The 26,423-nt window shown below is 44.2% G+C and overlaps 1 protein-coding gene across 1 annotated transcript in view; it reads right to left on the reverse strand.

The window, feature by feature from the left end:
• Nucleotides 1–22,052, reverse strand: part of HLF (HLF transcription factor, PAR bZIP family member) — a gene marked incomplete at its 5' end in the record, with an annotated part of 36,074 nt that extends 14,022 nt beyond the window's left edge. Inside the window, 5 exon segments of the mRNA XM_084491998.1 lie at nucleotides 20,392–20,727; nucleotides 21,707–21,833; nucleotides 21,835–21,918; nucleotides 21,920–22,010; nucleotides 22,012–22,052. Coding sequence (XP_084348124.1) covers nucleotides 20,392–20,727; nucleotides 21,707–21,833; nucleotides 21,835–21,918; nucleotides 21,920–22,010; nucleotides 22,012–22,052 — 679 coding nt within the window.
• Between the last annotated feature and the right edge of the window lie 4,371 nt (nucleotides 22,053–26,423).

Raw genomic sequence — 26,423 nt, forward strand, 5'->3', positions numbered from 1 at the left:
CTCTGCAGGTGAAGAAGAGAGGTACAGATACTTGAAATCTGACATACATAGCCTCTCAGTTATCTAACATGCTGTGGCATTGTCTGCATTTCACCTCATCTGTCACTGACTCCTGTTGCAGGCTGGGGGCTGTACATCGATATACGTGAGGGCTACCCAGGGTTTCAAACTGGGCTCCTCACAAAACGGGAAGCAAATACTCAGTGTGACAAGTTAATGTAATTAATTGACTTGCTCGGAATTCTACTAAACTTCATGGCAAAGGAAGTAACAAAATCCAGTTTCTCCAGACAAAATCGCTCCGTCGTTACTGCCAGACTTTCCCTTCTCTTGCAGTTCCTCGTGTCCTGTCACATCTGCAGTAAATGAGGTCAAGATCCAAGATCCTACAGACAACCGCTTCCTTCCTGATGCAGCCCTGATTCAACCCAGAGCTGGTCTGACCTCTGCATTCAAAAGGGAAAGGCAAAAAAAAAAAAAGAGGATATGTAATTAAAGCCTGTATCTCAGAGCAGACGAAGGAGATGGCTGTGCTATCTGAAGCTGCACACGTGGCCTTCGTTCTGGTATCTGCAGGCTTTTGAGGGCTTGACTTTGCAAGTCCTGCATGTGGTTAGCATTATGTGCATGTAATATGCTACGCCTGATGTGCCCTTCAAAAGCAATAAATAAATCCAAGACACCACTAGGTAAAATTTTCCACGATGTCTACTGTACTTAGGACTCTGCTCTTCTGTAAGATCTACACTCTGAAAACCTTACCCTTGAATCTGCATGAAGGCGGCACCTTCTTCCATGAGGACCTGTTTCTGACAGCTACCAGGAAATCCCCCTCAAAGCAGCTCCTGACAACTGCTGTGCAGGACACTGGAAGTAGCAAACCCCATTCGAAACACTTCCCTTGCACAAATGCTACACAGAAAGCAAGGGGTTTGTCCTGCTCCTGGGACAAGGCACAGGGATTCATTCCCCCTTAGGAATCCTTGAAAAGCCCAAAATCTACAGTCCTCAAATGACTGATTCTTTGGTATGGCGCTGCTTTCCTTACAAAGACAGGCCAAGATGACATTTAGTGGGGACAGGGCCTGAAGAGAAGCTGTAGGGACGCAGGTGTTTTATTGCAATTCACACTCAGCTCAGAAGCACGTTTCAGTTCAAGATGTTGGTACTCTCTGGTGCATTGGAGCTTCGTGACATCTTTCCGCATATCATTCGCATATAGTAAAGCTCCCGAGAAAGTACAATTCTTTTCTATTTTCTTAAAGGGGAAGATCCAGAAAAGCATCAGAATTGTTAATCTATTAATCCATTTCTCTTTCCTTACTCCCAGCTTTAGTAAATCAATCCTCAACCAGCAGACTTTAGCTGAGCCTGCTTTAGGTGACAGCCTCATATAGCATCCATAAACACCCCTTTCAAAACAAAGATGGCACTTGCCCCCAGGTTGCATTTGTGTCACTGCCAATGTTCTCTGCAAGACTCCCGACCGAGTTCCTCTCGCATTGTTCTTTTTATTTGGCTAATGAACATCCAGGACAGCATGCTCCCAGTCAGTAAACAGGTCTCGCAAAGCCACCATGTAATCCTGAAAGCATATGCCACCCGTGAGTCATGTATCTATTACCCAGTTCTGGTACCCAAGCCCATCTTGTTTGGGTGTGTTATCAAAACATAGGTGAGTGAGATTTCAAATGGCATGGAAAAGCCACGTGAAACAGGTACATTTCCTCCAAGTCCCAGTCAGTAGCTAATAGCAGGCCTGAGAGACAGACAACAGATGCTATCAGCTGCTCTCTGAATATATCCCTTACGAAAAAGGGGTCACTGGGCAGAGTTACAGCAACTTGCAGTCTCGCCTTCTCTTTTGAGCTGTTCTGTACGCAACACAAACCTGAACTACTGCATTAGCTTTTCATTTTATTTACATTTATTTGCTATAAAAGCTACACTGTTGGTGACAAAATTAAATTAAAGCTTTGCAGAGGGTGATTTGTGTAACAATCACATTTTAAGAAGTATAGACGCCAGGAGGAGGACACGCTGTTCCCACAACCTTCTGTGTAAGGCTTAGTACATGTTTTTTTTCCTCTTCAACTTAATTTAGGACCCCCTAACATGGTTGGGGAAAATGAGAAACAAACAAACAAACAAACAAAAAAAAAAAAAAACGTGTATTTTATTTTATGTTTTTACAGCCCAATAGCCACAGAGGCCTAATTTGGTTTCACATACTAGTTTTATTCTCAATAAGCACAGAGAAAGCACAAGGGCGTGTGGTTGCATCTTTCCTATTGATATAGATATCTTCATTTATAAAGTACACAAATGCATCAGTCATTGTGTAAAAAAAATAGGTGAGAGGAGGAAGGGAACATGCAACTGAGGCCTAGGGAAAATTCCAGGAGACCAGACTGTTGCACATGGACGTTACCAGTGGGCCTGTATTTCTCTGCAGCTGCTGCACAGCGTAGGTTTCCATAGCACATCAGATGCAGACAAAAAATGAGGAGCTGCAAAATTAAGTCTGGTAAAAAGATATGATGACACTGAACAATGGGCAAGACATTGTCTCATAAGTTCACTTCTATATGTAAAAGTCATCTAGCACCAGAAAATAGCTGAAAACGCTACAGTACTGAGTGTCAAAACCCAAACTACTGCCTGCAGAGATTTCTGCACCTAACAACTGCAGTCATGTTTTCACAGAGAGATGAAGGTAAAATAAGCAAAACATCTCAGGGAAAAGTGACCAAAGAAAACACCACTTACCAAGATCTTTAGGCTTTTATCTTTTAAAAATAGCTGTCATGAAATAGGTATATGATAGAATATTTCTTGAAGAAACTCTGGAATACTTTTTTTCCTTCTTGTGACCTCCTCTTTTCCCCCAGTTTGTGTGTAATGGAGATGTACTTTTTTGCACACTGCATGGCCCTCCGTTGCCAAGCACTCAAAATATTAAATAGCTTGAGAGTTGTCTTTAAGGCAACATGAACTGGCAAATCACTTCACAATTCACATTGTATCGAAGTTTTTAAATATGTCTACCTTTTAAAAATATGTATAAGCAAACAGGACTTTGTTTTCTGAAAGTTACCATTCAGTGTAAGCCAATGGCAACCCTATTTACAGTAAATGTATTTTTAATACTGCATTTTTCTTCCAGTAGCCATAGCTGCAAATTTCGAAATCAGTTGCCGACGCAGACATCCCAACTTTCAAACAATATCTTGGCACTGAAGCATTTCTTTAACAGAGACACTTCTGCCCCCTTCAAATATAGTAATTTTGCCTGCCAGTGAACAAAGCCCTTTGTGTGCTGTGCTCGGCACTTGGCAGCAGCCAAACAAGCAGCTCAACACCATCCTGATCAAAGACAATGTGTTTTCCTACTTTCATGGGCAATGTATCACTGCTATGCAACATCATTATTTAGGGTTTATCTGGGAGGGAGGAAAGGGACAGTGTACTTACCTTCGACAGCTTCAGTCTCAACAATCCTTACCATTTATATTAAATATAACAGTGCGTTCCTATAAGCTGATTCCAACATTTGATTATCTGGCTTCCTTTTTATGACAGTGGTCGTATTCTCTAAGTGGAATACCTAAGAGACAGCATGGGTCTTAGAGTACTTTGTTGTCCAAAGCCTCTGTGAGGATTTTTTTGGGGTCCCAACCCTACATGTTCTGTTCCTCTGCTCACAGCAGGCCACGTGCTGCCCTGCAGAGCACCACAACGTGCCCTGCTGAATGTGGGCATGGGTCTGGCCATGTACCCGTGCCAAAACAAAAGGAGAAACATTGGAGAGATGTAAAGCACTGCAAGCTGAGGGCAGCAACAATTCACAGGCTTGGAAAATTATGTGGGCTTTACCTTTTACACTCCTGTTAACTCTGATTTTCATGAAGTAGGTGGTGTTGCTACAGCAACTGTCATATCACATCATTTCTGCTGTCTCTGTCACAGAGATCATCTTATTTTATCTTAAACTCAGATATGCAGTTCTTCCTCTGTTCTAAAGCTCTCTATTTTGGATATAAAAAATTACAGAAAACAGAGCTGCACCATATAAATGATACTTTTAAAAATGTAGCAAAGTCTGTAGCATGTTTATTTGTTCTCCTTTTATATATGCAGAAGGAATAAAGAAAATAGCACTGACCATATTTATAGTGCTCCAGAGGTTCGGAAATAAATTAAGAGCAGGTCTCATGATAAAGATGCTTCATGCCACCTTTAAAAGGGTTCTTCCTACAGAAGCAAACCTTGTGTTCTCGTGCACTTCACCAGAAGTAACTAATCCATTCACAGGTACAAACACCTTGCTTCCTCATGCCCGGGTCTATTTATGTACATACATTCCACACTGCTCACACCCAGCTTAGATGACACTTCCATCCACTGCACACAGTATGCTCTTCAGCTCGCATACCTCAGCTGCTTAACCTGCGGCCTGGACAAAGTACCAGCTTTATTTTCACCTGTTTGGGAACATTTCTCCTACCTGCTGGGCATGAGGTGGCTGCCCCTGCTTTGCAGCTCCCTGGCTGAGTGTCACAAGAACTTTGCTCAACCTTGTTTGCCTTCATTTCACTGTGGGGATAAGGTCTTTGAGTACTCCATGCATGAGTGAAACTCAGTAAAATCTTAATCATTGAAGGGCTCTATTAAATTTTTGTTATTAATGTGAATTCCAACTCCAGCATTCACAGACTTTTCCTTCGAAAAATAAAAAATAAGCAACAGTAGTAAATATTCAGTTCCACCTTCAGGCTACTCAGGATACTAGAGAACTAGAGAAAACCTACCGATAATGAGAAGCTATTTTGAAGCCCTGAGCTCCTAACACAGCTCAAGCTCTGCCACAGCCTAAGCCAGTGCGCATTTGTGCCTGCCTCTTTACAAGCGCTTCCAGTCCCTTGCAAAATGACGACTCCAGTCACCCAACTGCACCTCATTGCTACAAGGACAGGCCCTGGGCAGGTGGAAGTCTGCCTACGTGGATCTAACCCTTGGGCAAGAACTGTCTTGTGTCCCTGGTTAAAGGCTGTGTACGCAATTAAGATGCCAAACAGCCTTCAGTTCTGATGATCACTTTGCAAGCTCCATTTCAGTGCCTCACTACAGTTACTCTTTAGATCAATTTCCTAAAGAAATGAATTTTGTGTGGCCGTGCTGTGCACAACTGTGTAGCCTCTTCCCAAAAACTTTTCAAACTGTTGGCCAATTTCAAACAAATTTGGCAGACACATATCAGTCTCAAATGTATATTACTAACAAGCTTTGTGAAAACAATATAAATCAAAGAAGTTCTTAATTCCCTGACCGAAAGGCAGCCTCATGAGCTCTGTTACATGTCAGAGAATCCATGGAGATTTTGCTACTGATGGAACTAATAGGAAGGAAGGAAGAAAATTCTTCACCAAGTTATCATTTGCTACAGCAGTCATGAAAGTCAATTATACTCGTAATTCCAGTAGAGAATGAGAGGAGTCTTTTCACCTTATCCCACCCACTCATTTACTATTTCCAGTAACCACAAGCAAAATTATTTGTTTGACAACTGCACAGTCACTTGACAATCCCTCTGAACTCGGCAGACATATCTAGCACTGATAGCCAATAAAACAGTCAGACATGTCCTGTCTTATCAATCACTGCAGAAGATGGTCAGATGTGGACAATCACACTGTCTGGTAGCACCTGAGCATATATTTAAAAGCTGTGTGAGAAAAGAGCTTTTTTTTGCATCACCTGCACCACTTACATAGCAAGCAACTGAAGTCTTCCAATAAGCCCCAGCAGGAATGTTTGGGAACCAACAGATTTGTTCTGGCAGCAATGGGACATTCATTATTGGCTTTGGGGTAGGGAGTGTTTTGACTTGTTTTTGTAAATATTTTGTTAAAATGCAGGACAAAAAGCTAGATGATGAACACCGGGTAGGACTTACAGCTAAGAATCAGTGTCTGGATTTATGCTGGAAACTGCACGTCTCTGCCCAGCTGGGGGCTAGACACTGACACAGCTCAGTATTTGCAAGACCAGAGACTCCTTCTAACCTTGTTCTTACTCACCTTGCTGTTACTGCTGAGTTACAACTGCTCACAATAACGGAAGCTTGGGGAAGAATAGGTTAAACTTTGCAAAGAAAAACAAGCAGCAGAAACACCTTTCCTCTTTCTGCCTAACTGGATAATTGGTTAACAGGAACCTGCTTGATGGGTTTCAGCAGCTCCTGGAGATCAGGCAAGGCTGCTTCAGAGAGCGGCTAAAGCTGCTGACTGTATAAACATCTTTAAGCCGACCAACAGGGTACCCCTCACTAGGGTTGTATTTTTGTGTGTGTGTTTTTTTTTTTTTTTTTTTAAGCCAAGATTTTCAGAAGGCAATGAAGCAGTTCGTAGAGCAGTGACCCATCCAAACCCAGTAAGAGCAAGGAACTGAACTATTTTAGGCAGAATATTTAATAGACATAAAACAAATCTTAAAACTATCTTATGGCCAGAAGAAATCCATTTCAAAAATGCTGAAGCAAATGAAGGCTAAATTCTCACTGCAACAGAGAGAGCATAACAGCAAGGTTCTCACAAATAAAACAGGTCCTGTCCTGGTAACTTAAGGGGCTAAGAAAAAAAAAAAAAATTATAGTTCTAAAGATTCACATGACAAGTGTGACAATCAATGGGCTTCACTGGATCTGTAAAACCCTTTGGGCTTAATAATCAATACCATTCATGTATAACACAAAGATTTTACTCAAGTAATTAGTGTTCTTGAGTCCAGCTGTGTAAAGAGAAAGTACAAGAGAGCTGATTTTCACATGGGGATTTATACTGTCCTATATAAGCTGTATGTATACGTACATGAGATTAAAAAAAGACAAAACATTTTTCCACAGTTTATCTAAGCTTAAAACTCTAGTTAGACATAAATGTATTATCAAAGCAGCACCTACAGCAATCAGTGAAAAATGCTGGAAGAGATTCATTTAGCATCCTCCATATTCTCATCCCAACTTGTATTTATTCGTCCTGATGTTTCAATTAACCGAGTGCTGATAAACGGACGTTTACACAAGCCGAGCTCTAACATCAAGAGCCAAGCTCTCCCTGCCTGAAGCTGTCAGTCGACACCAGCTGAGACTCCCTGCAGGTTTCTTTCTCCCAGGCTCTCTTCTTTCTGAGGATGCAGGAGACACTAAGAGAAGGCATCTGTAAATACAAATTCTACAGAACAACAAAGATTTTGGGAGAAGTATGCCAGCATTCACTAGTGCCTGTCTGCTCAGACACAGTTCAAGGAGTCTGATAAAGCAGCCACAAGCACAGGCTTCCAGGCTGATTACTGCCTGTATGAAACCACCCACAAAACCCCCATGCTTCAAGAGAGACGTATGTCCCTTCACAAAGTAACACCATTGCTTGCGATAATGTTTTGTGCCCCCTTCTGAAGCCTTGTGCTTTTGTACTATTCTTTCATTCAAGGGTGCCATCCGAGATGTTAGGGTTTCAAATCCAGAGCCAACTTTCCAAAACACACTGTATTCTGAAAAGCCCATTTTTGTTTCACAGAAAAATAAATGAGTTTGCATCATAAAGCCTTTATCCCCCCAAACCCAAAGCCTCCCATACTGTTAAAAATCAAATCCAGCTTTATTTTCCTGCATGAGTCAGGCTGCATGCAAACAGCTCTGGAGGAAGGCGAGCTTGGGATGCAGAACAGGGCTGAAGTACCAAACCCTGAGTGGGATACTTGTTCTTCTAACAGCACACTCCTATTTCCCTGAGATAGTTGCTAATATTTTCATCTTGAAACTAGAGGAAAGCCACCCCCTTCCCCCAAAAAAGAAGTTTTACAGATTATAAAGACACACAAGGACAGACTTTATTATTTTAACAATTATTGCTATTTTCAGAGCTCCAGCAAAGCTACTTCCTTCCATAATTGGACTTCAATCAAACCCTAGTGAAGCTTTTGATCTTGGAAAGAGTAACAACATAGCTCCGTTATCGGCACACAGGGGGCAAAGAGTAGGACATCAAGAATTTTTCAATAAAAGAAAGTTAATTGCTTTGACTTATATTTACCAAAGGTCACGACTGCAAGTTCTGACTGCATGTACATAACGGTGCACACTGAGAAATCTTGTACAGACTGGCCAAAGTAAGTGTTGGGATTATACTATTTGTGTATTAAAAAAAAAAAAAAAGGAAGAAAAAGGCAGCAAAACAATGCTAGATTACTATCCAAATATACCCCAGTGGATGTCCTGCCAAATAGCAAATATGTGGCTGTAAGCTCCAAACTGAAATAAAAGCTTGGCCAGAAGCCCAGAGCTTCACTGTATTTTGCTCAGCTAGCCATAGTCTGGCAGAACAGAGTGAACACATTCTCAGCCACGTGATAAAGAAGCCAGTCGGGCCAAGCTGATTTCCTTGTGTTAGTTAAATGTGATCTTCAGACTGTACACACCAGCGGCTTTGGGAAAACGTGAGAAAGTGGGAAACAACAAGCCACAGGCTATAAACTAAAGGGCAGAAGAAAAATCACTTAAGGGGTTTTGCTTCAACACGTGTCGACAGGGCTGTTTTAAGTCGGGGTTGACTGGGCTCACAGGGCTGAGCACATGCTGCGGAGGTGCTGAGCACCGTGCATTCACCTGGACATAAGCAGTTAAACACCAACACCTTCAAGCATGCAGACCCTGAAAGGACCTGATTCTGAAAAGCCACTGTGAATCCTTCATGGTACAGGATTAGGAGAGCCTCTTGTAAGTAGCTCAGAAAAACACTGCACAGCTTCAAATCCCGTATGCAGGAGAATTAGAGGTACTTAGGCCTCTCAGGGTGGGGCCCAGTAAAGGAAAGTTATGAATCTGATGGTGGTACACGGCCCCCCCAGCTCAGATTTTGCTGACGCTACTTGAACAGCCACCAGACAGTAGTACTGAGCACTGAGGAACATTCACGAAGTGAGATAAAACTTGGCCAGAGGATTCAATCCAAAAAAACACACAGGGCATAATGGACTAGAAGCTGCCCCAATTATAAGGTAGTATATTTTGATAGCAGTGATAACGTTTTCAAATAACCGACTCAGGAAGGGATCAACAGCATCCCTGGCCAGCAGCAGAGGTGCACGTGATGCTTGAGAGCACGCTGCATGCAGGAGCAGAAAGAGAAGCCTCCAAATGAGCCCCAAGAAGCACATCCCTGCTGCAGATAAGAGCAATGCAGATGAAACGCTCTTGAGAGCACCTAAGAAAAGCGAGCTTTGTTTACTTTCTAACAGAAATAAATTGATAACCTAGACACGTGCAGTATTTGGTGAAATCTGAGAGACACACGAGTTGACAATTACACCTCCAGCTCTTTCCTTCTATTTGGCTCATGATTTCTATTCACGTGTTCAGAACAGCTTCCAGAAACTACCATGACTTTCAACAATGACTTCAACCACGTTGCACTGAGAAAATTGAACAGATAAGAATATGGAAAAGTGTGTCCTAAGCCTGGCAGTAAGTCCAGTCCAACAGAGATCAGCCCTTCTGCGAGCAGCCACGTGATTGTGGAGGGATGAATGTCAGGTCTCAGAGCCTGGACAATCTAGGCCTTAATTTATTTATTATTTTTTTAAGTGCTGAGATACCAACTGAGAAAAAAGGTGTTTTAAACAGACACCCAAACTGCAGCTGTCCAACACTTGTAACTGAAGGCTTGAGGTCTAACCTCCTCAAAAGGTGGATATGCAGGTTAACTTCAACTATGCTGTACTCATTCCTAATTACACAGAATCACAGAATTTCTAGGTTGGAAGAGACCTCAAGATCATCGAGTCCAACCTCTGACCTAATGCTAGCAGTCCCCACTAAACCATATCCCTAAGCTCTACATCTAATTCTCTCACATAAGCATAGTTACATGATGCAGGTGTTCAGACGGTCAACTTCCTGCTCCCGTTTACTCAGCCCATGTTACTCTCAACAAATGGCTCAATCACCATAAGGACCAGACCAGTACCACTTCAGAAAAACCTGCACCTTATCAGTACACTGCATTTTGCCCAATGTGAGGTAGAGTAAGGCATTAGGGAAATGCAGTTAAGTAACACAGCAAAATCTCAGTATCCAATTTAAACCCATATTGGATATCTACGCTCTTCTCTTCCAAGAAACATAGTCTTCACTACTGACAGGGGAATTAATCCCTTGCTTATCACTGTACTCACAGTGGTGCAGAGGGCAGGCCCCTACACAGCTGGTGACAAAGGCCAGGCTGTGGTCAGCGCCTTGGGACTAACCTGCTTGGGTAGCTGCAGTCCCAGGAGAGGGCTGGAAACCTGAGAGTGGGAATTACACAGAGGTGCCCTACGATTCTGTTTCACTCCCCAGAGCCTGCACACTCCTTAGCACTCCTCAGAGCAGCGTTCACCAGCGGACTGGGGCCGTCCTGACCACCCAGCTCCAGGTGCCAGCTTGCACTGCCTTCAGCCCAAGCCCTCATTGTTCCACCCTCACCCTGCAGTAAGCACAGAGAACAGGGCTCCTCCGTGGGGCTGGCCCAACGTACACGATGGGTGTACCACATGAAGTTACCTCACAATGCATGGAACATATAAAAAAAATATACACTGACACTGTCATCAAAACTTAACGCAGACATCCATACGCTGCTGTGATGAACCTCAAGTGGCACTGAGCTTGGCACTTGCAGTAACTCCAGATCTGCACCTGAATTTTACTCTCCCAAAATTACACTCAAGGCAATGTCTTAGACTTAGCTTAAAATAAAAATAAAATAAAATAGGCAAAGCAAAAAAAATTGTAACATTTCCATATAAAATTTCTCCAACTTAATTCTGAGAAAGCAGGATGAAACTCAAGAGTTTCCATATAGCTTTTTCTTTCTTTTCCTTCTCCTTTTTTCCCCTCTTTAAAAAAAAAAAAAAAAAGAAAAAAGAAAAAAAGACACTTCATATAGTATATACCACAATATGATGCCAGTGTCAGACCAAATGTACTTTCAGGACTCAGGTAAGCATTACCTTACCAAAAAGGGTATTGAAACATCTCAGTGCTGGGCTGGAAGCAGAAGGTGGTTCTGTTGTAACAAACTCCTAAATGCCCTGACAAGTATGTGCGTTCGGGGCAGAGGGAAGGGGACGCGAAGGGAGCAGGGGAGTCGACCCAGCAGCGCCGTATTAGACTGCAAGTGTGTTGTGTCATTACAGCTTTATCCCGACACACCCATATTTACAGCACACAATGTACTGTACAATTCACAATGCCAAGAAACTCAACATATCTAATCTGGCAGAAAAACAAAGTCATATCAGGTTAATCCAATTCTTAAATTGCACAACTTCGAAAAGCCAATAGGAAAACAAGCCTTCCCCTAGCTCCCGCTCCCCCTTTCCTCCTCCCAGCACACATACCCTGCCACGACCTACTTTTCTCTTTGATCCCTGAACATTTTTAGCCCACTCTCACTGTCCCATGTTTCTCATTCACTTCTAACCCACCTCCACCCCAGACCCCGGTGGAAAGTTACACTGATTAGAACAAGCTGTAAAAGGGAGCTTTGTGCAGAGCACTCGGGCTGAAACACACTGCGGAGAATGAATGGCAGGACACATACACAAGGTCACTTGGCCGTGTGCCCACATGTGATACTGCAATAATTGTGATAAGATAACAGGCCTCAAATTTAAACTTGGCTGACTGCAAGGGAGTTTCAAATTTGGCAGTGGAGCTGGAGCGCTTCTGCTGCACCAGAGGAACAGGATGGAGCAAGGTTGCACAAACATTCAGCTTTTTAGGTAAAATAACTTTAGAGAGGATCAAGATCGTTCCATTACCTGGGTTTGGTGCTTTTGGGATTTCGCCTGCAAATCATACAGCTGGTTTTCCAACTTCTCTTTTTAAATGAAACCTTAGAGTCACATAATCACACAACTCCAGGAGATGAGGATTTTGAAGGAAGAATAATGGTGGAAAAAAGTTTGACACCTGCTGGCAACCAATTAAACGTAGTTTTTGCAGATTTGTTTCTCAAAGTGAATCACCATCTCATGGTGTCTAGAAGGGTGTCAGCTCTCACCGAAGCACTTCACACACATCAGGCGTTTTAAAGGTTTTATGCAAATTCTCTGATATAGAAAACGCACATTTACATTACAGCTCTTCCTGCTCACTAACATATTCCTATCATATCCAGCCATCTATTTTCATGAAATTTTAGCAGTGTAATTACTCTATCAGAACCTCAACTTGCTTGCCACATTTGCCTAAAATCAGCCTATATACTCAAAAATCGCAATCAGGAGCACACAAGAGGCCCCACACACCTAGCATAACGTTTGCTTTCACAGCAAATCAGGCAAGAAAATCCGCAACATCCATCTACCACAATCAGCAAGGGAGCTGCAAGAGTTACATACACAAAATGGCCAAATGCCCCACGCTGTAACACGGGGCCACAGCTGCAGGGATTACAGACGTCATTAACATCTGTATTTCCACTATGCAGCACAAAGAGAGGGAACACAGTGGTATGTCTGATTGCTGCAGGCTCCTTCAAATTAAATCAGTTTAACCCTCTCTGTTGTGATGAGGAGCAGAATTTGTTTTTGAGTGCCAGTTCCTTCTTACTAAGCACCCAGCTGGTTTTGAGACAGACTCTTGCTGGAGTGGGTCTCACTTCCAAACCTTGCAATGGTGAGTTTGTGAAAGTGACCGAAGCATTTTGAATTGCCTCCTTTATTTCAGTGCAGCCCCTCTTATTTTGAGTCTATTTTATTCTCCACAACCTTGAGTAACACAGGCTTCTAGGAGAAGGTTTAGTACTATTATTTCAGTAGTCTCTAAACACGGATTGCTCCATAAAACAGAGCTCTGCAGGAGTATTTTGTCTTTCGAAGTTTCATGTTACTGTTCCTTCCCTTTTCCAAAAGGCATTCTACAGTTTCCTTCCTTGCCTCCTCATAATCTCAAGTTATAAGCAGTTTCTAATGGGACCGCATTTAAATTCAGTTTTGGATGCCTTCCTCTGCATTACTATTGCTGAGTTATCAGGTCACCTCAAATAACACGGCATCCACATACAGGAATTAAGAGTGGCAAGCCTTACAAGTGTTCCAAAAAAGTTAAGGTCCAGTCATTGCCACACAAAGTAATGATCTTGCTGGGGATGGAGAGCCCTGTTCATTCATTTGTTTATTAAATTCAGGAGTACCAACCAGCTCTGTAATGAATTACTTAATCTTTGACCTATTGTCCTCAGCCACGTTCCAGAACAAAGAATTTATAGCAAGCTGAGCTCCCTAAGGCTAATTGGAAAAGAACTTTTTTCCTTTAAAACCATTATCCGTCTTCAACCAATCTTTGTCACAAAATGTGTTTTCACCTCTCTGCTTATACACCTGAATATCTAAGGATGACATTTTGTCACAGATGAGCTACTGCTGTAGTTCACTCTGACATCTGCCTGTAGTAAACGCATGCTAAAACATTGATCCATGGGTACCTGCCAAGTTATGTTCCAGTAATAACTTACATCTTCACTTCAGTTAATGAGGACCCGAGTTTTCTAGGACCCTAACGCAATCTGGATTTTTTATTCTTTGTTCTACAAGTGGCCACACACCAAAGCACAAGCTTATGAGCAAAGGGTGTCAAAATCCTCGATGCCTGTTTTCATTAAACAGCAAATAATATGAACAAGAAAATACTAGCAGTAAGATGAAAAGCTAAAGCTGTTTCTCTAAGAGTTGAGCAGAGAACCCCTAAGCAAAAGAGTGCCACATCAGAGACACTAAGCAAGGGTGCTGGATGGTGTACAATGAAAATCTGGGCTGAATTTAGCCCTGGCAAGATTTAGTTCAACCAGAGAATGGGACAGGGAAGCAGAACTATACAACAGCTTCAAAGCTGGTCAGAAAATGAGGTTGAACAATAACTTGTAGTCATTTAAAACTTGATGGGTGGCACCTCAGTTACACAAAGCTGAAGTGCCCTAAAGAACCCCAGCAGAAAAAAACCCTGATGAAATGCCTACCAGACACTGCCTTACCTGCCTGCGTTAGCTCTCCCTATGTGAGATCTGAAGCTCTCAGGTCCCAGCTCAGCTTCGTGACAGACAGCTTCTTTAACACTGTTTGCTGGCTCCTTCAATGCCATTTGTTCATGAAACACCGCCATACAAGCTACAAAATCTGTTTATACTGTATTCATTTTGACATAAATGTGCATTTTAACATCCATTTTCTATATTTACTCCTCACATACAACTTACTCCATTAGCTCCTACTGGATTTGAGGTTTGCTTTAAAGCACTGCTTTTTTTTTTTTTTTTTTAAACAGAGCCTTCGCCATTTACTTCACACAGAATAGCTCAAATCACCGTTTTTCTTGCATATAACTTTGTTGAAGTGCTCTTTCCTGATCCTCACAGTCTTTTGTGGAATTCTGACAAAATATTGCAATATATTTTGTTATGAAAGTAAGACTTTTCAGAAGCAAGCTAATGATTATGTTAGCGTGTAATACAAATATTAAATAGCTGCACGATGTTCTGCCAGCCAAGCTGCTGATTTCAAATGAACTCAAGTACTCTTTACTCATGTCAAGTATGTTCTTCCATCCTGAGAAATCTCCACTGGTACGCTGAGACCAGCTACCCCCCTTAAGAAGTCCAGAAAGATCAGTGACAAGAGAATGGATGGTGACATTTTGCTGCTCCACCTAGGAGCTGCTGAAGGAGGACAGTCAACAAGCTGGGCTGAAATCAGTGGCACCACACCAGGAGTAAAGTACTCATCGCTGGGATTCACTGGGCAGAGTCTGGCTGCTGCTGGCTCCCACAACTGCCAATCTGTTGTCATATAAATATGTACAGATTGCAACAATTTAGGATGTTTCCTCGTAGCTTCATCTAATCAGATAGCATCATTGTCTTCGTATACATCTCCTGATGACATCTCGTCTCTTAACTCTAACATAGTGTTTCATGGAAGACTTCATGGTGTACTCGCTTCTTAAAAGTCAGACCCCTGCAGCAGACAACCAGTCAGGCAAACACTCTGAACTGGGAAGCAAGGCTAGGAGAAAGTCACAGCATTTTTCTAGGTAAGTGCAACAAGTTCAACTCTTCCTCAAACACCTTACTCAAGGGACAAAACCCACACTGCTCCCTCTGCATATCCTCTTGCTAACACCAGACAGCCCTTACATGCTTACACAGCTGGATCTGTGTGGAAGGCACTGCTCCACAGGAGAACTCAAGCATCAGGCCAGGCACATTTTAAACATATAGTACAAAACCCAAGACCTTTCTTGCTGTTTACTGTTTGAACTCCTAAGTAACTTCAAGTTCTTTCACGTAGTTGAGCAATTATTTAACTAATAATCAACATTTAACAGCGAATATTAAAATTAGATCTTTTGAAAGAGACACAGTGTTCTTGCTTCTAGCATTAACAAGGCTTGTTCGTTCAGCACTTTTTCCCCTTGTTATCATGTGACAGGCTATTTTTAATATTTGCCAGAATATATTTTGCATCTTCCTTTGATCCAGAAAGCAGCGTGCGAGGCTTGCCTGGATATTGCCTTCCCCTCGCAGCGCGCAGAGCTGCGCTTTTCCACTTGACTGCAATTTCGGCACCGGCTGGTAATGGCAGGAGCACGCAGCCACGCACGCGTGCCTGCTGCTCTAGCAAAAGCCGTGCTGAGCAGGCTGCACAGGGGACTGCCACGTGCCCAGAGCACATGGTGGTGCAGGCAGCAGCCATTCAGAGCCTCACGTGAGAGGCAATGTGAAGAGCAGCTCTGGTACAGCCTGCTGGGCGGTTTAGCTGGTCATTCCCTTGTTATCACGTGGGACACCAAAGATGGGGAAGCACCCAGGTCCTCTCAGTGCTGGCTGCAGGTAGAAGCCCTCACCTTTAAGGAACGGGCCTCACGTTATGGCTCACGCAACCCTGAACTGCTTGTAAACAGCGATTAGAGCTCAGGAGAGGGTTCCGCAGACGAGCTGGCTGCCGGGAATGCTGCCCTTCACACTACAAAGGCTGTGCTGGAAGAGAAGGTCACGTTAAGAAACACAGGGGAAGGAAGACTACAATAAAGGGAGTGCTGCCCACACCCTTCTGTGGGCTGCCCCCTTCACCAAGTCATTCCCAGTATGCAGCCGAGGGGCCGGATGGAGCAAGAGCAAACCATCCCCGTCGGCATACGCCTATCACAAACCAGTTAAAAAAATACCAAAACCCACCCAATTCTGCCTGGTGTCAGTCGTTACGATTCAGTATACATGCAAGAAGTAAAAGATAATGTGCTCTAGATGAGATCTCTCTGCTGAGTACGTACAATAGAGCATTTAATAAATCTTCGTGTTCTTCCAAGAGGGGGCTGAGGGGAGCACACTTCAAACAGAAATGGTGTTCAGCTTTTTGATGAATGCACCTCTGAATCTTATTTTGTCACCGAAAGCAAAGACTTCTAGATATCTCACATCTGTATTTCTGCAACAGATTACAAAGCTTGCTTTTCTTTTTTTTTTTTCCCCTTAATCTTTGGCAGATCCTTTGCAAGTAGTCTAAGGCACTAGCAATCCAGGCACTGCAGAGTGAAAACCACTGTCACAGGAATGCAAAGACAGGAGTTTTTTTTCCCTAAGCTTCCCATGGCCCTATCCGCCACAAGGAGCAGGACTGTGACAACACAGGGGATATCACTGTGTCAGCAGTATCCCCCCCAACATAGCCCTGTTGCCAAGGCTTTTGCTGCAAACAGAAAATTCACATCTAAATCTCGAAGAACAGAAATCCTCTAATTAGAGTCTTCCACCAGACTTAGCTAATGCTTCTGAACTCTCACTCACTCCATGCGAACCCTTCATGCTGCTATCCCATTTACCCAAATAAGGGTTACCCATAGAAAAAAAGCCAGGTAATAGCAACCAGCACCTAACTTCAAAACATGATACTCCCTTTATATACGAACGGCTATGAATACTCCCAATTTCATTAAATGACACCACAGCGATTTACATTCAACCAAAAAAAACAAACAAACAAAAAAAAACCAGCAAAAGATCTGCAACAGATGGAGAAACAAGAAAACGTTTGCAGTAACAGGTAGCTTAAAAAGCTAGTTTTAAAATAACTGTTTTACTGAGAAAGACTAATTTGCAACCAACTAGTCAGCACCCACTACAGGGAGAAATAATGTTTCAGATACATCTATGTTACAACAAATGACGGTCTGCAACACTAAAATTAATAAATAGCATTTTGATTTAGAGTGATACCCTGAAAAAGAAATACTTAAATACTTTAGATTCCAGTTTTGAAAAAAAAAAAAAAAAAAACACCACAGAACATTAGCCTGCATCCCTTCTCTCCACAAAGACCAGTTTTTGCACAGATTGCCGAAACAGAAATTTACAAGAAAGCGGGTGCTTACTTTGTTATTTGCTATAGTTCACATAAGAAATGACAAACTGGTGAGACTACACATTTTTCTAATAACCAGACAATGCAAGCTGGAAATAAAAAACTCAAATTTATAAGGAACCATTTGTTGTTGTTTTGGGTTTTGTTTATTAGTTTCCCACTATTACAAGATCCACGAGGATCTTGTAATATTATGTTTAGAGCCATGGTCAGTCCAGCTTTGCTGAGCCTGACCCCAGTTCTCACTGAAAGGCAATGCAAATTCTCAGATCTCTTCCAGAGGTGGTATAAAACACATATCTAGGTGACACCACTAGTTTCTAAAGAGAGGTAAGGCTTGCCCTTCAACACGTGCACAAAATTAAGTTATCTTATGTCACTTCTGTGTAGACCTCTGTCTGAGATACACCACACACGCATGGGAGACATGTTTGGTATCCACACTCATGTACACATCCTTCCCCGTACACAGCCTATGCAAGTCTCAGATTTTTGGCCAGCTACATGTGATATACTGATGTTAAATTCTGTGGAGTCATTTAAAGTAGGGATTCGAGAAGCACAACATTTGACTCTTGCTTCAGCCCAAGTCCACATCATATACTCAAACAGGCCATCAAAAAATTAAGATAAAGATCAGTGTAGACAAAACATTTTAAGAACTACTATCACCTAGAAAATTCAGTCTTCCTAAAAATAATACAATCACGTGGAATTAATTTTTATTGAAATCGTGTACTTCATACTATTTGTCTTGAGTTTATTACAATAATACAAGTCACAACAGCCACATATATTGAAACAGTAACTCACACCAATTAAAAAACCTTACTTCATGACAGTTTTAAAAGAGTCTTTAAAGGTCTTATAAGATTTATTAACCAAAAGGCTCCACTATAATAATTTTAACATTTAGCTCCAGTCTGACTTTAATATTTCAAAGCAGCACATTTGCCTCAGCGCTTTTATGACAACTTTAAATGATCATTTTTATTTTCACTAGAAATGTTTTTAATACTGTGTATTTTAAAGATCACTCAAATGCTAAAATGCACGATGATCCCTACAAAAAAAGATTGTCAGATTTTTATGACAGCACAAAAAAATACATTAATCTGACAATAAACCAGACTACTGTTAATTAAGTCATAGTACCTATCTGTAACAGGGGAAAAAATCTTAAGAAATGGAATGGAGCTCACCCTTTCAAAAAATAAAAAAAAAAAAAGAATATAATCCAAACCTATTATTCTTAGGACAAGATGGCATAGAGAAAAAAATACCTTCAGACTAAGGTGTTTTATCCTACCCCAAGAGACCTGACTCCTTTTACAGCCATACATAAGCATACAGTTTTAGTGAGAAAAGTTTGTAACCCCCAGCTGTACACAGCTTAGGGAAAAACCCAAAAATCAATGAAATGAAAGCAAGTCATGCAGGCAGCTGATTACAAATAAATTCTGACAGGTGATCATTAAAAGCCTGGCACAAAACCAGCCTCCCTTAAAAAAAGAATGAGGACGGATTATCTGCTTTTAATTTTGTGTGCAGAAGTGACAGAAAATGGGGTAGCATACCCGCACTATTTATAAGAACTGGCTTGGGAAAATCAGGGTAGGTTTTTTTTTTTTTTTTAAATATTCCACTCTTGCCAACTCCAAATATATTTCAACTTTGTGAACCCTCATGAGTTACTGGTTAACTATGAAATGCCTTGAAATTGAAATACAAAAAGTAAAATCCACATAATGTGAGTAAATGAAATCCACAACTAAACACACATCTGACGTGGGGCCAAGGAGTCTGTTGACAGGTTTGGGGGGTTTTGTGGGGTATTTTATTTCTTTTTAATGAGAAAGGAATGTTGTAGATTTTAAGACTTTTCCACTTCATCCTGCTCTACAACTTTTGTCCTTCTATTTATTTATTTTGCCTCCTTATCAGATGATTCTGACAATGACTTCGCACGCTGAGCATGGCAAGCGATCAAGCAGAAGAGAGAGGAGTGGTTTCCTGCTCCCAAGAGCACACTTTGCTCTAGCAAACCTTGTGTGAGCAGAAGAGCACAATAACTCACCCTTAAACTTTTTTTTTTTTTTTTTTAAATAAAAAAAGCAAAGCTCCATGTTTTCCAAACTTTCATGCTAACAAAACTCCCCAAACCACGATCTCAGCCATGCTGGTGTCAAGCCATAGCAGTTATTCTGGATTTGTGTTTGCTTCTAAAGGGATGATTTAAAGTGTTAACAAACAAATAGAACACTTCCACTGATACCAAACGGGTTTGAAACACACATTATGATCAGAACTTGACTCCATGATGCCTTATTTTCCCATAGCTTAAGGTAACCGTAGAGGTAATTTATCTATACTGGTCAGAGTTACACTTTAGTTTATTCTGCTCTAACCAAGATTATAATGCAGTTAAAAATGTAGTTCCTGCCCCACATACTGTGGCAAATTTTACTGTGTTCAGTACAGAATAAGACTGCAGCCAAAATTCCAAACAGGAAGCACCATCTTTAAATTTCATCTTCAAAATAATTACTTACGCTAAGTCTCCTATGCTCTTGCATCAAATACTAGTCAAGAAAAGGAACGCTCACTTTCATGGTCCTCCCTGTTTATTTAACACCATGGCATTTACGCATTACTATTCTGCTTGTGTATTTTTTGCTTGCCAACAGCTAGGCTACCAATGAAGAAAAGGTGACAGGAGTTTCCTTGGAATTCCTGCAGCTTCCTGACATAATTTAACCAAAAATCCCTGTGGAGCAACTTAGCAGTATCTAGAGTGGGGCTTTTTTTTGCATGCAAATGAATCATATTGGCCCTCTCTAAACTGCCTGCCAACTGTACAGTGAGAAGTAATGATTTACAGTGGGGAAGAAGGCTCACGCCAAAATCCATAGGAAGGTCTTAGGGCTGATTTACCTGGTCTGACCGGGCTCTGCATGCAGTTCTGCGACACCATGCCTGGATGGACTGAAGTAGAAGCCCTGCTGCTGAGGTCCATGACAGAAGGTGATGCTGAGGTAGCTTGCTGGAGACCTGGCTGGTGTGGGCTATGCTCGTGCTGGTTTGGGCTGGGTGGAATGCCATTTTCTGAGAGGAATTCTTCCAGGTCCATGTATTCCAACTGGAAAGTGTCTCCGTCATATGGCAGCGTCTTGTCCCATAATGTTGGGCCCAAGAAAGCTGACTGAGGGACTGTGGTACTGGTGCTGTCATCATCTAATTTCTTCTCTTTGTCTTTTTCTTTACCAAATGCTTAAACAAAACACATAATAAATATATAAGAGCTGAGTAACAGAAATATCACTGCTTCTACTTATTTTCCCTGCACTCTCAGGAAATGTAGAAAACGAATACCTGCTTTACAAAAATAACCCCCTTGATTCCCTCTGGTTAGAAGAGAAGTCACATCAACTGAGCAGCTCTGCAGGATCCAACCTTCCCCCTGCTTTTAGTTAACAATTCCACTGCGTGCATGGATTTGAACGTCAGCTTCAATAAATACTAATGGACTTAAAAGCAAGCATTTGAGCTAAAACAAGCTGGAAGACGTCGCTATATTCTGCTGAAAAGGAATGGTCTTGACCTCAACTTCAGGTATTTATTATCTTGTCACACTTGAAAAAAAAAATAATTAAGGTCCTAGCCTTGCTAGTCCTTACACAAGCAAAGTAGCCGTCAAATTAAATTTGTTTCGCTTGCTTTGCCTGCCTCATACTATGCAGTAAATTATAAAATAATGTATTATTCAGATAAATTATGGTGATGTTAATCTTACTAATGTTTTAACATCACTAAATTAAGCCTGACAGCCTTTTTTTTAAAGCCTGACAGAAGAGGGATTCTGACATGCAGAGAAAAATTCAAGGGTAGCACGAAAGCATAAATAAAAGTTAAAATCCCGTTTCCTACCTATTCCCACAACACCCAGTGATTCCAACAAACGGTTTTAAGGGAAACTGGGAATTTCTCCCAAATATTTGCAAGGTTTTAAACAGCTAAAGCCTCCTGCCCCCCACCGTGCCTCGGCACCCCCCGGACCGCCGCCTGCAGCCCCGGGCAGCCCCCGCAGGGGCTCGGCGAGCAGCACGGGGCCTCGGGCCATCACCGCAGTTACCTCACCGCCGGGGGGGGCAGCACAAAATGAGAATAAACCCGGCGATATCGGGGCGGGGGCCGCCATTTCGGGGCGGGGGGAAGGCCGGGGGGTCGGGGCTGCCGGGGGAAGCCTCACCGTCATCGTGAGCTAGCGGCAGCTTGAGCGGGTTTTCCAGCAGGGACTTGAGCACCCCGTAGGTGGGAGGCAGGAACGGGGGGGTCAGCGGGAGCGGCCGCGACATGGTGGGCTCTGCCTCGGGGCGGCGGCGGAGGCTCCTTCCCCTTCGGCTGGCGGAGCGGCTGCTGGACGGGAGCGGGGAGCGGGGAGGGGGGGAGCCGGGCAGAGCCGAGCCTGGCCGGGCCTCGGGGCGCCTGCAGGCCGCCGGAGCAGGGGAGCGGGAGAGGCGCCTCCGCCGCGCAGCGCCCTCCCTGCCGCCCTCCCGCCGCCCGCTCTGCGCCGCGCGCCCCGGCCGCGCGCCCATGTGCAGGCGCTGCCGCCGCTGACGTCAGGCGCGCCGCGGCCTCGCCATTGGTGCGGGGGGACGGGCGGGCGGCCACGCCCCGCTTTAATGGACCCGCCCCCTCCCGGTGATCCCTCCCCCTTGGTATGACCACGCCCCTCGGTGGGTGTAGCCCCTCCCCTTCCCACAGCGGCACGCGGCGGGGCGGGGCGGGGCGGTTGCCATGGTAACCGTTGCGCGGCCTCCCAACGGCCGGCCCCGCGCGGCGCTGAGGGGAGCGGCGGCGGCGGCACCCCCGTTAGGGCAGCCCCCACCCGCAGCCCGGTCCGTCAGCTCGGGTCTCCGTTGGCCTCCCTGCAGGGATATTAGACCCCCAGCCTCCCACCGGAGGCCCCACAGAGCTCCATCGCCGGCAGCACGGGAGGAAAATGGTGTTGGCCCGCAGCCGGGGTGGGCACCGGCTGTGGAGGAGCTTTCCACATGGCACAGAGAGCGAGAACGGGGTAACAGCACAGCAATGTGTGTGGTACCTGGGCAGGAAAACGAGCAGGGGGTTATTAAGTGATTGTACACATACCGGCGGTGCCCCAGATGGCCAAATTGCTGGTTACTGAGAACCTCTAATTACAAAAGTACAGAGCGAGGGACGTAAAGAGAGCAACGATTGGCAAGGCGTGTGGAGACACGGTGCACAATGCTTTTTTGTGCAATAGAAAGAAAAAATATAGGTTTAGGAGATTTGGTAGGCAACAAAGAAGAGTAAACAGAAATAGAAGATGTAAAGGTAATAGGGATATTGGGTAATGCCAGTAACAAGCAAGATTAGCTAGGGATGTAATGAAAGCTCGGCTTGGGCAGAATTACTGAAGTTTTTACGGCTATTGATGTAACTGACATTTCAGACAAAATATACCCAAACTAGCAGCATTTTCAATGAAATCGAATGACATGAAAACTGTACTGTTTACCACTTGGCACTGAACAGGATAAACTATGTTTAGATCTGCGCAGGCACAGAACAACAAGAAGCAACAAGACATGCTGAGGACCAAACACAATTACAGACCGTGCAGGAGCTGGGAATTTCCTGGCTGAGGAAGCTGTAACAACACTTTCCAATACATGGACCAGCCAGAAAAACTGAGAAAAGTACCCAAGTACTGGCGGTGCTGGAGCTGTGCTCTTCAATTTTGCACTGCAACAGGAGCAGCGATTTAACTCCAGTCTTGCCACACAGGCAGGTTTTGTTCCAGCCAGCCTCAATTCACAGGACACTGAGCAGACTGTGGGCAGGTATCTGCCCGTTGGTGATGGCTGCACCTTCTCGAGGGGCCCACTGCTCATTCGTGCTATTTCGGCCCCTGGCCGACCCCTCGCACCACACCCCGGGTCAGGCCAACACAACCCTGACCCAGCTACCTGCACGCTAACTGGACTTCTGCATTTTCCAACCTGCTAAAAGTACAACTGGGTGTGTATTCTTAGCGTTCACGCAAAGCAAGTTTATGGCTTGTGAAGGACCATGACAGCCATTTAGTTTTGCCTAGAAGGCACCTTGACTGGTCCCCAACTGGAAAACAAAAACCTCAGCCAACGCTTATGATCGTGCCCTTGGTGTTTCCATCACAGAAACGTGATCAGATGCATGCTGTGAAGATTGAATTTTTTGAACTGCATACATGTAAGTTAATATATCGCTTTCCGAGTTTTTTTTTTTTTAATTTATTCTGTAGCAGAGAAAATCTGAAGAGACCACTAAAGCTGCCAACACCGCCACATGGGGAGCGTCCTTCCACCTCCACACCAGGACCCGATACCAGTGCCTCAGGCACTCGAGCAGGGCTGGGGGCACGCAGGGACCTCAGCGGCAGTGCAGCAGCTGATGCAGGCTTTGTTTTTTGTGTGTTTTTTGCTTTTTTTCGCTTGTTTTCCCTCAGCAGGGAGTCCCACAAACGGGCACGTGCGGGGCCGCTTCCCCACAGCCCTGCCCTCAGCGGCCGCCCCCCTCACGCGGCGGTGCGGGGGAGGGTTAGGGGGGAGCGGAGGGAGGGGGCCGTTAGGCGCGCGAGGCCGTCACGTGAGCGCGCGGCCTGACCTACTTTGGGCCAATGGCGGGGCGCGGCGAGCCTGGAACCGCCGCAACGGCCGCGCCCCGCCCCGCCCCCTGCCTCGCGCCTCGCCTCAGCTCACCTCGCGCGGCCCCGGCCCCTGAGGCGGCGGCGCGGGCACGCGCACGGCCCCTGAGGGGGGGGGTCCCGGCCGTGCCGCCTGCTGCCTCCTCCCGAGGGAAACGCCGCCGAGGCACGGGGCGGAGGTGCACGGAGGAGTGGGAAAGCCTCAATATTCAGCCTCCTTGAGCTCTGATGTGCCGTAAACCAGCGAAGCAGCCCCGTGAGCGGCTGGTGCGTTGCTCAGGTTCACAAAAAGCCCCGCGCCTGGCTGCCCTCACCGCCACCAGGGCTGAAAACCAGCAGCCTCCGCAGGGAGCAGCTCCCGGCAGCAGCTCCAGGGCTCTGGAAGGGGCCCCTGCTTGGCTGCCCCAGCCAAGGCCCTCCCCAGTCCCTACAGCCCCCAGTCCTTCAACGCTTCCACTGACATTTGCTGCCCACCTGGCGTGCAGCAGAGCAAGCCCCAGGGCCACCTCGCACAAGGAAGAACCGTGATCTGCCCCCACCTTTTTCAGATTTTTTTTTTTTTTTTAAGACTGAATTGAATGTAGGAGAGACAGGTTTGGAACTGCTTTTGGGTGATGGCAGAGGAACTTCTCTTAAGTAATCTGAGGTGGTTCCAAAAGACATTCCAGTTCTCAGAAAAATAAGAATTACTAGTTGCTGCTTATGTGCTGTGAGTTGAAAGATTAATAATTTTCTCTGCCAACATTTACAGTCAGCCCTTACCATGACAGTAGATCAAATACATGTACGTGCCTGGGCAGCTGACCTGGTTTGAACCCAGCAAACGCTACTCTCAATGATGACTGCATTTTTGGAACAAATACTTTGTTATGCTTTTTAAAGCAACCGTAACCTTGTAAAGCATTAACCAGCCTCTCAAGCCTGTTTCAAGTGCCTGCTGCCTTGGGGGATTATTTAGACCCGGTAGGTGTAACCAACCGGTTAAATGAGATGACAGAGCTGGACAAAGACAAGCGATAAGGAAGTAGCTGGCCAGTTTTGCAGTCGGACATTTCTCTGAATAAGGACAACTCCCAGCTGGTGCCAATGGGAGAAACAACTCGATCCTTCCATTTATTCCTCTGCGCTCCATTCCTATTCCTTTCTCACTTTTGGCTTGCATGCAGCAGGAAGACAGTTAGAAATAGCTGTTCTTACATGCTCAGGCTGTTTGATTTTGGAAGTTGGCGCTGGTTTTACTGGAGATGGAAGAGCACCCACGAGCAGAGAATAAAACAGGCAGAGCTGGAAAAGGAGGAAGGAGTGAAAGGTACAGGAGCTGAGCATCTCCCTCCTTATTCACAGTTTCTATTGAAGCCAGTGACCCAGATTTCTCTGACTTCAAATGGCTGTTTTCAGTGAGCTTGCCAGAGGCATGGTGCTGGGGAAGGTCAGGCAGAATTTAGCCAGAAGTATTCTGCATGCATAGGCTTATCGGATCTGGATCTGTAAACCTTGATACCAAACACCCTGTACCAGACCAGTACCCCCTGGGGTCCAGTCCTACAAGGCCCCTGCCGTAAGCCTGAGATTCCTGTTTGTCCTGTACTTGTGCACTCAGTTCACTCCTGGGTTTCCCCTTTTCAAAAAAAAAAAAAAAATTGCAGAGAACCCAAACCAGTTTTAATCCCATGGTATTATTAAGACCCCAGAAATACAGTAAACCTTGTTTCTTTGGCAGGGAAGCCTGATCTGCAGGACTTTTCCCAGTTTTCCAACTCGCAACAATCAAACTTGTAAACAAAAGCATTAAGTCATGATATGTCTCATTAGGAAAGATGATTTTATTTTTTTTTTAACATGCTCCCACTTTCAGTTACATGCAGCAATGGAAAAGGTTCTCAATATCAATGTCAGGCTGCAGCACCCTTCCTTAAAATTTATCCTCATGTCTCTTCTTATGAACCATCTTATTTTTTAAATCCCTTACTGGGGATTTCAGTTGGAAACTAGTTGTTATCTCAGTATCAGAATATACACATCAAATATGTTTAATAGCAGCATAGCAGGTTCCTGTATTTTTGGAAACCTACTTTGCAAATGCCATAATGCAGAGATGAACAATGAACACCATTTTAAGATGAAAATGTACCCTGGATCCTGTGCATGTATCACCATACTTTATTTGACAGAGAAAGTCTGATTAGATCGCTAAAGATTACAGTTTAAAAGGGCTTGGGAAAAAAAAAAAAGTATTAGAAACTTGGATTTTTTAAAT

Source organism: Aythya ferina (genome assembly GCF_964211825.1).
Source record: "Aythya ferina genome assembly, chromosome: 18".
NCBI lineage: Eukaryota > Metazoa > Chordata > Aves > Anseriformes > Anatidae > Aythya > Aythya ferina.